Consider the following 14,958-nt stretch of genomic DNA (forward strand, 5'->3'; position numbering starts at 1 on the left):
AACAGTTTTAATTCCTATTCCAGGAATCAAGTATAAGTTAATAAGGGTTAATATTCTCTTACTATATTCTAGGGAACAAAACAAAGCATGCATTTATCATTTGTGTTATGTGTCATTGATTTTAGTTTTGGGCAAAGAATTTTTCCAAAATATAGCAACTCTTTTTTTATTATTAAAACTAGATAATAGAGTAATACTTAGTATTAAGTCTGTCTTTATCTTCTGTCAATATGTGTTTTATGTTTATTTATATATTTTTTAATTACTTGAGAGTTAAATAACTTAAAATATTTGTTTGGACTACCCCTCTTGCAACAATAATGCAGTCCATTAACATTTATAGAAATGCGATTAATAAATGTCATTTGTCATACAGGTTAACAGTGTAGATGTAACTCTCTTAAAATTAACTATATGGACCCACTATTAAAGAACTGCTTATTAATGGTCATGCTGACATGGACACTTAAAGTTTAATTAGATGCATAATAGTTATTGTAAATACCCACAAAACAAAAAAAAACTTTTAATGCAACTAAACACTTACTTTTAAAATCCTTCAAACCCCTCATGGAATTTAACACTCCCTGCTTAAATAGTCTAACCACCCAAGCTAACCCACCCACATACTAGTCTAAAAATCCCAAACCCCTCTGCTTCAATTTAACAAAATTATCATTAACAACAAAGTGAACACAAATCTATATCCTTTAAAACCAGTATATATATGTGTGGAAAAATGAGAAGTATTATAGATCACAGAGATGTTTAACTTTACATATTTCTCATTTTTGTATGTTAATTAAAGATAAATACAATTTGTTATTGTTCAATAACTATATACTATCTTGAATCTCATCTACTGTCTAAAAGGTTAGAAATTGATGTACTGCAGTTAGAGTCCCATTATGTACCTCATAAAAAGATCAATTTCCTTCCTGCATCATCATTTTCATTCGGTGAAAATGTAATAGTAGATAAATAAATGTCATGAATCATTTAAACATTTAATTTAAATGTATTGCTATTTGTGCTCAGCAGTTTACTTTAATAAACTAACACATCTTATCTCATCCTTGTTAAACATAAGGGTCGTTTCTTTTGTATATGATAACTTCAGGTGTAATTAGATACTCATGACATTAACATCAAGCTTCTAATAAAAAGGTTGCCAATGTCATATATATGTTCGTGTCACTCTTAATGCTTCTGTGAAACATCTTAACATGTACATTCAAATATAGTCTTCAAGAAATATACTCAAGAATATATCATACTACATGCAACATTAATTTGTTTTCCTTATTAAATGATAAAGAGCAACACTTCTGAAAGATCTTAATGTAAATACAACATTCACCAAATTGTTGGTTTACATGCTTTGCATAGCTTTCTTATCGTTTGTCTTGTGTAACAAACTATACTGCTTTATATAACAGAAATGATATGTCCATATGCTTATTATTCATTCAAAACATATCAAAACTAATAATCTAGAAAGGGAAAAATAAACTTTTAGTAACCTACTATAGCACAGTGAATTGTTTTATTAAGCTACAATGTCTTAACAGTACAGTGTAACTTAGATTTTAATTTAAGTTAGCCAGAAATCAGAGTTGTGTCTTATTGTATTCCCTATGCACTAATAAGGTAAACAACTTTCAGGTTATACTATTAGCAATGGTAAAACTCCTCCTGAAATGTTGCACTGAATTACAGTCAGGCAGAGCCACATCTACATTCATAAAATGTTTGTCTATTTATCCACCTATAAGGCGTTTTTTCACTGTTAATGCTTTTAAAACATTAAATGCCACTTGAAGCACAGGCTTCTTTTTTGTAAATTTTCCATTTATGGGAATAAGACAACTTAGAGAATTAGATGTGTAAACTAGTGGAATCAAACTCAGTGCAACTACAACTAACCCACAGACGCAAAGCATGCATTTGCTTAATGATAACCAACTGCAAATGCAACATCACAATGTAAATTTTGGAAAAGGGGCTATATGCTTCTTTTAAGTAAGGATTAAGACTAAAAAGACCTAATAATCTTTTGTTAGATCAAGAAAGTATTGGTTGTTTATAAAATAGGCAAGTATAACATAGAAAGATTAGGTTACCTTGTAATAACAGACTTCTGTTTTTTATAGCTATGTATGAGATCTTTTCCAGTATTGTTCTAAAAATACAAAGATAAAGAATAGATATAATTATATAAGAAGAAAAGCCGTCTTTAGTACTTTATTTTTATATATATAAATTAAGAAACCAGCCTTTTTTCTCCTAATTTCTTCTTCTTTTCATTTACCTTCTATCCATTTTTCTCTGCTTGCCTCTTGAAGGATATAGTAGACCAATCCATACCTTCTGTCTGTTCTAATATTTTATTAGTTTTTAGATGTGACAGTGCAGGGTCCATATCTATGAATAGTTTAGTTTTGTCTAAAAGGAAAATCTTTAATCTGGCAGGAAACAGCAGATGCACTTTTATTTGTTTTTTCTTCAGTTCTGTAATGACAGGAATCTATGTTAAACCCAGAGCTGTTGGACATGCTACACCTAAAGAAATCCCAATCCCTCCGAGCTACATGCTCTAGGGACCTAACCATGTCACCGCAATAAACAGGACATGCTGGAGGGATAGAGTCCTGTCCCAGAGACTTCCTATACTCTGGAACAAGCTACCTATCTATGTCAAGCAAAGTTCCTCATTAGCACTCTTCAAGAAGAATCTTGATGACTGGATAGGAAATAGGAAATACACCTTGGGGATCACTTCTGTGGCTCTGCTCGACAGGGGTACAGGAAATTAACTTTCTTGGGTGGCGTAAGCCAGGAAACCTTGTTGGCTAGTCTTACTTAGGCCCTTGGACCGATAGCCTAGTACCTACCTATGAATTGTTTTCTTTTGGGTATTACTGCTGCAGAATAGTCATTGTCAAAATGAATGTTATATCCATCTATTTTGAGTGGTGATTTAACCTAGGCAGCCTTAAGAACAAGTTTTTATCTTGGGAGGAAAACAATTCAACAATAATGGACCTCAGAGAAGTGTTGTTTTCAGATGTAGGAGTAACTAATGATCTATGCGCTCTGTCTATTCTGAATGACAGTGCTACTGGTAAGCCTAAAATTATAGGGAGCCAGGAAGATAAAAAAAATAATCATATTACCTTCAGTTCTTTCAGATAATCCAAATATATGGATGTTATTCTTGCAAGATCTGCTTTTGATGTCATCAGTTTTGGCTAGGAGAAGAGTATTTTACTTAACAATCAGAGGACCCCTCTTGACTGGATTCTAGTTTCTGATCCTCATAAATATTCAAATACCTGTACCCTCCCAAATACCTTAAGTGATCACCCTATAGCCCATACCCTTAAAATCCAAACCTATATACCTTGAACACATGCATATAAAAACATCTAGAAACCTTTCCCAATTTAACCTAAATATTTTTATACATATCTTAAAATCTTATAATTGGAGCCCTTTAAAAATATTACCTCTGGATGAAGCTTTTACCTATTTTAACAAAGCTTTTCTCAACACCCTTGATAGTCTTGTCCCCATCCGTACCAAAATAATTAAGCATGACCAAGCCCCATGGCTTACAAAACAAACTAAACAGCTATTCCTATCAAGAGATAAATCCTGGAGAGAATGGCGGAAAAATAAGTGCCAGCAAAATGAACTCTGTTATAAAGAACTCTGTCACATAGCCATAAAATCAGTCATAAAAGACAAAAAAAATTACTTTGCTGCTCAACTTTCAACACACAATAACAACCCCCAAAAATTCTGTAAGTCAGTCTCATCACTATTAAACCTAGGAACCACACACAACTCTTCCGCATCACCACACAAAGAACCATATGAGATTGTCCAAATCTTTAATGAACCATATGAGATTGTCCAAATGTTTAACATACACTTTATTAACTCTATACAAACACTAATCAAAGAATCATTTCTAAAGATTTATGGTAATACTAATGCATCCACTGCTATCACAAATCATTCTCATAACAGACAGAACTCACAGAACCTCCACTCTAAAGACTAATCCTCATGCTGTTCCATTTAACTTACAGCCTATATCAACCACTCTTGTACTAAAACTGCTATCTAAACTCCGATCTTGCTCTCACCGTCTGTTGATGGCCTTCCATTTGAATACCTAAAACTCACTGCACCTGCTATAACATTCCCCATAGTATCCTTATTAACCATTCTATCACAGAAACATATGTTCTCTCATCTGGAAAAATCTATAATTACACCATTAGACAAAGTAGATAGCACCAATGATCTCTCCAGCTATCAGCCCTTCTCCATCCTTTCACCACTATCCAAAATCCTAGAAAAGTGTATTCACATTCAACTATTAAAACATCCTATGTGATAACAATATGCTCCCACCCATACAACATGGCTTTCGCCCAGCTCTCACAGCACCATTACAGCCTCATTTTCATTCACTTCCACTGTGTTTAAGCTCTGGATGAATAGTCTACCAATGTCAGCTATGTTATTAGATCTCTTCAAAGCTTTCGACACAGTTTCACATCCCAAACTTCTACATCAACTAAAAATATAGGCTGCTCAGCTGACATCCTAACCTGGTTTGACAGTTATTTAAATAGGGAACAATCTGTCATATGGCAAAATGAACATTCTGAATATTTAATTAACAATACTGGTGTTCCCCAAGGAGCTATATTAGAGCCCCTCCTTTTTAATATATATTTTAATAATCTCCATACAGCTGCACAAGAAAGTACACTTATCCAATATGCTGACAATTCAGCTATTATTACTACTGCTCCTAATTTTCAAGATCTCTTACAGTCAGAAAGTCTTTTCAGCCATTGAAGCCTGGCTAGATGATGCTCAACTTCTATTAAACCCCCAAAAAACTAAATTATTTTCTTCAAGAATACCAACTCTGGACTTTAAAATGTTCGCCAAAGATAAAACAGAAGTAGAATTAGTGAACTCAGGCAAACTATTAAGCATTACTATAGATGACAAACTCACCTTTGAACAACATATAAATACAACAATAAAAAAAAAAAAACACATTTTAAGCCTGGTAAACTCTAGGCACCAGCACTATATAGACAAGCATACTAAAACTAAACTAGCTAACAGTCTACTTCTCCCTACTCTTCTTCATGGAAGCCCAGTTTTTACAAACTTTTACACTTCTCATATGAATAAACTCCAATCTTGTTACTATAAAATTGCAAAGTTTGCCACTGGAATGACCAGTCGTATACATCACTGCCTTGTAATTGCTAAACTGAATTGGCTTGAATTTTCCAGTTATCTCCACTAAACTCAACTAACTCCTGCTCACAGACTTGTATATAACCCCAGCAGTTGTCCATCACTCCAGACAATCTTGCACACTTACACTCTAACTAGGAATCTTCGTTCTACAAATAAACATCTCTTAAACATTTCCAAACCAATCAAACATAGCCTTTATTCCTTTGCCATAGCTAAAATATGGAATTCTCTGCCTCCTTCAATCACACTACTTGACTCTCTAAATGTTTCAAACTGGCACTTAAACACAATTGTTTGTCACCTCTGAGCTAACCCACCATAAATCTAGTGATTATCTAGATTTCTGCTCAAACTTATATTCCTGACAATATATTCATAATCTTTACTGCCTTCTTACTTTATAATTTCTCTTACTTTTTTCCCTCTTTCTATCCCTTTTTCTGTTTCCATGTAGTCTGTTTTACATTTTATTTTCAACTTTAAATAATTTGCATGTACAATATTATGCTATCTGCAAATTATAAATATGTTAAAATGTATCAATTTCCTTATTTAAATGTCTTACTTATTCTCTAAAATGCCTTTATGTAATACTTCTTGTAGTTTGTATTATTTTATTTTATGTTTTGCCTATTTTAACAATTGTTCTGTTAACTTGCTATATTAACATTTTTGTATTTTGGTATGCTGAAGCTTTTCTCACCAGGCCTGCACTGAAAATGGATTTTGATAACCTAGTGGACTTTCCCAGTCAACAAATGTCAACAGATAAATACATTTAACAGGAACTCTATATTTTCATCCTCATTCAGTCCTCCTCCTATGTGATTTAAAGAATCTTCGATGCCAGGTATCTGGGTCTTCTGCAGCAGCAGAGCTTCTTTGATTTGTTCCATTTGTTTTGAACAGTTCTGTTTAAAATGCTCAATTTTGGGGTCCAGCTTATCTTGAGTGATGATTCTTGAATGTTAGTAGTGAATGAATCTCTTTTTAAGTACATTTTCTTGTGAAGTTACCTTTGTATGACTAGTTATAAGGCTGGATACAGTGATGAATATTTCCCATAAAGAATTTGACAGGAAAATAATGGAATATGTAAAAAAAAAAAATTCTTTACAATCCTCAAGCACTTCAAGATTGATCGAAATTTACTCAAGTTGTCTAGAATTGTTTAAAAATATAATTTCCTGTCAGAAATAAATGTAGAAGCAGAGCAGGGGAAAAGTGCTGCTACCATATTCTCATCGTGTCCATGCCCCAAGAGACAGAAGATCTTCTTTTGAGGGATTACCCAGATAAATACATTTCTTCAGATGTTCAAAGTACATTATTTATCTGGATATAAGCTGTGTCATCATCGAAGAAATGAAATGTTTTTGTGCCCTTTGACTTGGTTAGAAAAAAATCAGGTGAACTTTAATGTTGTTTTCCTTCAAGTCTTTAACCAGGAGCATAAATATTTTCCTTTTTTCTTTATTCTTAAAATGTTTTGTCACAGATGTACACTACAACTGTTTGAATGGTACTGTGTGCTACTTGACTTGGGTGACAGTTATATGGAAGTTGGTATAAGTTTTCAAGTCTTCACTGAATTGGAAAATATTGCTTTGGGGTATTATGTGAAAAGTGTAAAGACGCAATACAAATGGTTTGCCACTACTTTAATTTTGTTTGGGTCATACAACATGCTGTTAGTGGAGATTTTTTTCTCCCTTTCTTCCTTTTTGCTCCTTAGTTTATGTACAGAAAGTTTCTTTGGCTTAATGGGTAGGTACAATTTTTACCTCAGATACTTGGATTTTTATTACCGACACTGTGCTTCTGTTTTGTATGTGCAATTCTCCAAATAAAATGGTAAACTGAGGTGCCATCTCCCTCACTTGATGGTGGTTCAGGTGAATGTAAAACACCCCATGAGAAACGCCATGAAATTTATTATGGGGAGCTTTATATTTTCCAACATTGTTATTCACTGTCTGCACACCATTATTTATTTTTTACATTTCATAAAAATCTTTATAATTGTATACTTTATACTGAAATGCTTTAAATACATATATAAACACCCACACCTCCCACTGATTCAACCACTCCTGTATCCTTTTCAGTACAGTCTTGGAGTCGTACTTTTAGTTACTTAGCAGTTCCTCACATCTACGATTTTATAAATAGTAATACAAATATTTGTGTGTTCTACCATTCTTTTGCTGGTACTACTATAAAATAACATTGCTGTGTCAATTTTCATGGAACACTCATAATTCTTCAAGCTTTTGCAATAGCATGAATTATATTGAAATGAAAGTGCTGAACATTTTTTAATAAGAGCATTTCCACTAACACTATAGACCAACTAGTTTTATTTTACCTTATTTTGTTTTCAATTTAACTCTGCAGCTTTATTTTCAGTTTTACATTTTATTCTGCCAAAACACGTTCCAACTGTTTACAGGTCAGCAGTACATGTTCCACAAAGTCCTCATCTTTTCACATGTAATCTTTATTCTTGTTGCTTATAATTCAGGTGTCTGACTGGCAACTCAAATGGTCACAAAACAGCCTTGCACTTCCCATACTACTTTTAAATTAGGTTTGTCTTGCGTATATTTTTTCTGTGCTACTGTAAATCTTTATTGCCTTTCAACTATAATTCTGTTTTCTTTTGTCATTTAGTGTTACATGGATGTTCTTCGTGTTTCACTATTACAGTCATCACATTTGGGATTATCTGCTTGCAGTAGCCCTCAGTCAGCCTGATTATCAAAGTCTTGGGTCCTGCGTCGGTTGCTGTCTCATCTTCCATGATGTCAGGTAGTCAGGGGTATAAAGCATGTAGCCGATGCCATTACATCAGTCTTTCTTGCCGCGAGGTGCCCGAAGCAGAAACAGTTTGCAAGTGCCGGTTGGCCGACTCCTGAAATTTTCGTTTTCGAGTTTCAGAACCGAAGTCTTCAACTAAAGCAAAGTTCCCCATTGGGGAAACTTTCTTCCTCTAAACCGATGTCAGTAAAAGTCAATAATTGTATTTCTTGTGGAAAGCAAATACCTCATAAAGATTTTCACTAATACTGTATTCCTTGCCTAGGCCTTGACCACGAAGTACCTCGCTGTCGGTTTTGTGCCTTATTTAAGCAACGGACTATACGTCGTCTGTATATTTACGCTTCTAAATATTTTGGTACTCTGTTCAATTACCCAGATATGGCTTCAGTAAGCCACCTGACTACCGACATTCCGAAAAAGCGCAAAGATAAAGACAGATACAAGACCGCAAAGGTCCAAAGCTGCCGACGACGCTTCTCCTAAGCTAGTCGCCAGTTTGCTGGTACTCACTTTCGTGGCCCCTGATACCCACTACTTCAGATTTGCAGGCCTCTACTGAGACCCATTCAGTGTCCGGTATGCCACGAGATGCTTCAACTGTGAAACCTGCTGATGTCTCTATCTTGGATGGGTCCGGAGCCACTTTGCAGGCACCGACTTCTGAGGGTGTATTCAGGCTTACTGACTTGCTTATTAAACCAATGCCATCATCTTCTTCTTCAAGGCCTAAAATTCGATCCATGCCTAGAAAACTGACGCCGAGACCGCATGGTCAGGCCTCTATGCCTAAAAAACAAATGATAAGAATGGCTGAAGACCTTATTACTTTAATCAGGGGAAGCCAACCTTCCCTCTCTAAGAGACCTAGGACTGAGTTTTCTTATGATTCTTCTGATCAGGATTCTGAAATTTCTGTTTCCTCTGATGACCAGGATTTACCCTCATCTACCTATGAGGATTCTGGTGCAGAGGACTCTCTTCCCTCTGCTTCCCCTCCAGAGGATTTCTCTTTTGGTGAAACCTTGCATACTCTTAGGGAGCATTTTCGCTGGGAAAGCCAGGATTACTCTGATTCTAAAAAGAGGCTTAGGGATTTCTTACTCCTGCCCCAACACAGGCCTTTAGCTATTCATCCTCTACTGGACATGGTTGATGATGCCTTTTCGGAATGTAGCTTGGCCCCTGACTCCTTAACTCCTTAACTCCTGCACCCAGAAAACCAGATAGATATTACAGGGTTCCTGACTCTCACAAGTTTCTCTGTAAAAATCCTACTGTGGATCCTGAGAATATTTCACAGGTACCCAAGGGCATTAAGGCTACTACTGCCAAAAATCCTACCCCCTCTGATAGAGATTCCAGGGTGCTGGATAGATGGGGTCAGAAGGTATACACTTCTGCACCTTTGGCCATTAGGGCCTTAAACTGCCAATTTCATATGTTAAAATAGCAGCATATTATTGGATTTCTTAAACAGAAAATGATGTTGATTCCTGACTGTGCTGAAAATAAAGATTTACAGGATTTAATGCATTCTGCTGAACAAGTTGGAAAGCATACTTTGCAATGTGGTTTTGATTCACTAGAGGCATCCTGCAGAGCTACTGTCACTGGGTCTATACTTAGAAGGCATGCTTGGCTTAAGGAGCAATCTTTGCCAGATCATGTTAAAGCTAAATTGCTGGATGCTCCCTTAAACCAGGACTGCCTGTTTGGCAACAAAGCAGAAGTAGTACTTAAAAAGATGGAGGAAAAAGCTAAATCTATGCAAACTGTTAAAGATTTCCTGCAAGTACAGCCTCCCAGATTTAGTAGGCATTGGTCCTTTTCTGCTTCTTCCAGGCCTTCTCAGTCCAAACCCAGAACCAGCAGAACACCCAGGCTTCGATCCCAAGGTACGCACAGGACTAAGCAGTGGGGAGCTCCTACTTCCAAAACAGGGAGTAGTAAGACCCCCCCCCCATGGTAAACTGTCTCAGTGACTTAACTTTAAAACTTCCAAGCCCTCCTGAACTGACTGCTCCTTTAGGGGGAAAGATTGCTCTGCAGGCAAAAAATTGGGAACTCGTTATCCAGGAGAAATGGGTTTTAAATATAGTATCCCAAGGATACAGATTCCACTTCCACACTTTACCTACCCCATACGGTTGGCCAGATCTACCCCCAAATCAGTGGGTAGAGGCTCAAAAGCAAGTTCTCTAAGTATCTGGGCTAATCAAACTGTCCCAGAAGAGGAAAAGGGACAAGGTTTCTACTCAAGACTTTTCTTGGTGCACAGAAAAGACAACTCCTGGCATCCTATCCTGGACCTTTCTATCCTAAACACATTTTTGGTGATCCCAAAACTGAAGATGCTATCTCTTCACCAGTTGCTTCCCATGCTAGGCAAGGATGCCTGGTTGGCAAGACTGGATTTAAAGGAAGCCTACCTGCACATCCCAATCGGGGAATCTTGCAGAAGATACCTACGCTTCTAAGCAGGCTTCATGCACTATCAGTTCTCTGCACTGCCCTTTGGCTTATTTACTGCGCCCACGGTATTCACAAAGTGCCTACCTCCAGTCATTGCATTTTGCAGGCAAAGAAATATTCAAATATACCCATACTTGGACAATTGTCTAATTCAGGCAAAAAGCAAGGACATACTATTGAATCATCTGTAATTTGTGCAAAAATTGCTAACTTCTTTGGGGTACACCATAAACGAAAATAAATCACATCTTGTACCCTGTCGGCAAATTGTATTCCTGGGAGCAAGCTTGAACACAACTTCCCAGATGGCTTTCCTCATGCCAGAGAAACAAGTTCATTTGACAGCCTACTTCAAACTAATGGCCAAAAAGACCCTGCTATCTGCAAGCCAAATACTGCAAGCTTTGGGGTTCATGGCCTTCTGCATTCTCCTAATTCCATATGCAAGACTGCATATGAGGAAACTATAATGATACCTAAAAAGCCTATGGTGTCAACATTCTCAGGACCTAGAAGCAATGATTCCTATCATACCTTGCCTACAGATAGAGTTCCTTTGGTGGGCAGAGGCCTGCCACCAAAACAAGGGACTGCCTTTCAGTCTACCCCCTGCCGCCCAAACCCTAATAATAGACTCATCAAACTATGCATGAGGGGCTCACTTGGCATGGAAGTATATTCGGGGCCATTGGAACCCAAGTCAAATGCACCTGCATGTCAGTCAAAAAGCAATGTTAGCTGCACAGAATGCTCTGACAGCCTTCAAGGACCACATTCTTCCAGGACAACTAATGGTAAAGATGGACAACACCACTGTTATGTGGTACATAAACAGGCAGGGAGGAACCCTCTCTGCAGAGTAACCATGGCTCTATGGAACACAGCCTTCAGCTACCGAGTGTGCCTATAGGCTCAATTCCTGCCAGGAAAGCTAAATACACTGGCAGACGAACTAAGCAGAAATCTCATGGACCCACACGAGTGGAAACTGGAAACAGACTTTCAACATGTTGATAAACAAATGGCGGAGCCCAGAGATAAACCTGTTTGCCTCCCCCCAGAACTACCAATTGGACAAATTCTGCACAAGGACTCCCCACAAATAAGCTTGGAAAGTGGATGCCCTGTCCTTCAACTGGAAAAACCTATCAGTTTATGCCTTTCTTCCTCTGCCTCTCCTCTCCAAGGTACTACTAAAGATCAAACACAACAAACAAACCAGGGATGATTCTGATTGCACCAGACTGGCCACGCCAACACTGGTACCCCCTCTTGAGCAGTGTGTCACTGCTGGCACCTTGGCACCTGCCTCAGACCTCTACCCTGCTGTCCCAGCAGGAGGGCCAGATTCTGCACCCTCTGCTTCAAACCTTGAACCTGACAGCCTGGCTAATTACCTGATATCTCCATTACCATCTCTCAGTAAGCAAGTGCTGGATGTCATCCTGGAGGCAAGGAGGCCTAGTACTAGAAAATCTTATGCTCAAAAATGGAAAAGATTCTGTTCCTGGAACCAAACTCAGGGGATGGGCACAGCAGCACCCAAATTACCTCAGATTCTTCAATACTTAACTGAGATGTTTCACAAGGGCCTTTCCTTTTCCTCCATCAAAATTCATGCCTCAGCCATTTCAGCTCATTACAACACAGAACCACTCCTCTTTTCTCATCCACTGCTCAAGCAGTTCCTCAGAGGGGCCAAAAACTTAAGACCACCCAGGAGAGCCCCAAGCTTGGGACCTTAACTTTGTATTGGAAAAACTTTGTCTACCTCCTTTTGAGCCAGCTGCAACTGCAGAGCTAAAATTCCTTTCTTGGAAAACAGCCTTCCTTTTAGCCATCATGTCAGCAAGAAGGGTGTCTGAATTACAGGCCCTTATGGCAGTGGAGCCTTTCATCATCTTTCATGCGGACAGGGTGTCCCTCAGGGCCAATCCCTCCTTCATGCCCAAGGCGGTATCCAGTGCGGCTTTTAATCAGTCCATTCATTTGCCAACCTTCTTTTCTAATCCACAGAACAAAGGGGGAACATATACTACACTCCTTAGATGTGCGCAGACAACTTCGATTTTACTTGGACAGGACTAAACCTCTCAGGAAATCTGAACAGCTGCTGGTTGCATTTGCAGGGGCAGAGGGGAAGGCCATTTCAAAACAAACCATTTCTAAATGGATAGGCCATTGCATTCATTTCTGCTATACGCACCATGGAAAACCTACCCCACCAGGGATAAGACCACATTCAACTAGGGCTGCATCTACCTCCACAGCCTTTCTCAGAGGTGTCCCTACCAGGAACATACTAGAAGCTGCTACCTGGAGTTCTGTACATACTTTCACCAAGCATTACCATTTGCCAGTTTTCTCTAAATCCAGAGCTGGCTTTGCCACTGCAGTCTTGCAGGGCCTTATAGCTAGTCCTAATGCTATCTAATTTCCTCCTCCCTTCCTTAGCTTTGGGAATCTACCCAAATGTGATGATTGTAACAGTGAAACACAAAGAACATAGTACAGTTGTGTACACTTACCATAAATGTAGATGTTCAAGTGTATTCACTGTTGTAGTCCTGGTAACCCTCCCTCCAGCCCCCCCTGACTTATTTTGGCTATACCTCTGTTCTTGTTTACTATGCTTAAAGCTTTTTGGTGTATTTGCTTTTTTGTTGGAGGTGTAACCTTGTATATATACATATAATTGCATCCCATTATGGGGGCACCTGACATCTGAGGCAAGAAAAAACTGATGTAATGTCATCGGCTGCATGCTTTATACCCCTGACTACCTGACGTCATGGAAGATGAGACAGCAACTGACGCAGGACCCAAGACTTTGATAATCAGGCTGACTGAGAGCTACTGCAAGCAGATAACCCCAAATGTGATGACTGCAACAGTGAATACACTCGAACATCTACAGTTATGTTAAGTGTACACAGCTGTACTTTTCACATAATTTTGTCTAAGATTTTTTTTTTGTATCAAACTTAGTTTTATATTGTCTGTTTCAAATTTCATTTTTTATAGTATATTTTTCCACGCATTCATTTATTTCTTTACATCATATTTAGTCTTCCTCTTTCTCATTTTTAACTTGCCATATTTTTTTCATATTTTTCCATAAATACTGTCCTACAATATTGTCTTGTACAATCTCTTATATCACTCAAAGCAAGTGCAAGGATAGTCAATACATAAAAGGTTCATAGGTGATTAATAGGCTGTATTAATAATACAGCATTAATAATAATTAATATTTAATTAACTAATATTAATAATTAATAGCAGTATGGTTTCATGCCAGGAAAGAGCACTACAGATGCGATGTTTGCTCTGAGAGTGTTGATGGAGAAGTACAGAGAAGGTCAGAAGGAGTTGCATTGTGTCTTTGTGGATTTAGAGAAAGCATATGACAGGGTGCCTAGAGAGGAGTTGTGGTATTGTATGAGGAAGTCAGGAGTGTCCGAGAAGTATGTAAGAGTGGTACAGGTTATGTACGAGGGTAGTGTGACAGCGGTGAGGTCTGCGGTGGGAGTGACGGATGTGTTTAAGGTGGAGGTGCGATTACATCAAGGATCAGCTCTGAGCCCTTTCTTATTTGCAATGCTGATGGACAGTTTGACAGACGAGATCAAACAGGAGTCCCCGTGGACTATGATGTTTGCAGATGACATTGTGATCTGTAGTGAGAGTAGGGAACATGTGGAGGAGACCCTGGAGAGGTGGAGATATACTCTAAAGAGAAGAGGAATGAAGGTCAGCAGGACTAAGACAGAATATGTGTGTGTGAATGAGAGGGAGGATAGAGGAATGGTGAGGATGCAGGGAGTAGAGGTGGCAAAGGTGGATGAGTTTAAGTACTTGGGATCAACAGTTCAGAGTAATAGTGAGTGTGGAAGAGAGGTGAAGAAGAGAGTACAGGCAGGATGGAGTGGCTGGAGAAGAGCGTCAGGAGTGATTTGTGACAGACTAGTACCAGTAGGAGTGAAAGGGAAGGTCTACAAGAGGGTAGTGAGACCAGCTATGTTATATGGGTTGGAGACAGTGGCATTGACAAAAAGGCAGGAGTCAGAGCTTGACGTGGCAGAGTTGAAGATGTTAAGATTTGCACTGGGTGTGACGAGGATGGACAGGATTAAGAATAAGTATATTAGAGGGTCAGCCCAGGTTGGAAGGTTTGGAGACAAAGCCAGAGAGGCAAGATTACGTTGGTTTGAACATGTGCTGAGGAGGGATGCAGAGTATATTGGGAAAAAGATGCTAAGGATGAAGCTGCCAGGTAACGGGAAAAGAGGGAGGCCTAAGATAAGGTTTTTGGATGTGGTGAGAGAGGACACGCAGGTGGTTGGAGTGACAGAGCAAAATGCA

General features: G+C 38.3%; 1 protein-coding gene across 2 annotated transcripts in view; it reads left to right on the forward strand.

Annotated features, from left to right (window-relative positions):
• The window catches only part of KNSTRN (kinetochore localized astrin (SPAG5) binding protein), a 1,051,623-nt gene that overhangs the window by 270,734 nt on the left and 765,931 nt on the right, over nucleotides 1–14,958 (forward strand). Inside the window, exon 1 of one of the 2 annotated variants that reach the window (XM_044074176.1) lies at nucleotides 6,046–6,148. The exons of the other annotated variant lie outside the window; for it this stretch is intronic. Within the exon in view, the coding sequence (XP_043930111.1) occupies nucleotides 6,142–6,148 (7 nt within the window). The 5' untranslated portion in view covers nucleotides 6,046–6,141. Of the gene's footprint in view, nucleotides 1–6,045; nucleotides 6,149–14,958 lie in introns of those variants that run through there. 2 annotated transcript variants of the gene reach the window in all.

The sequence above is a fragment of the Protopterus annectens genome, chromosome 6.part0 (genome assembly GCF_019279795.1).
Source record: "Protopterus annectens isolate FY-2018-M chromosome 6.part0, PAN1.0, whole genome shotgun sequence".
In the NCBI taxonomy this organism is placed as follows: Eukaryota; Metazoa; Chordata; order Ceratodontiformes; family Protopteridae; genus Protopterus; species Protopterus annectens.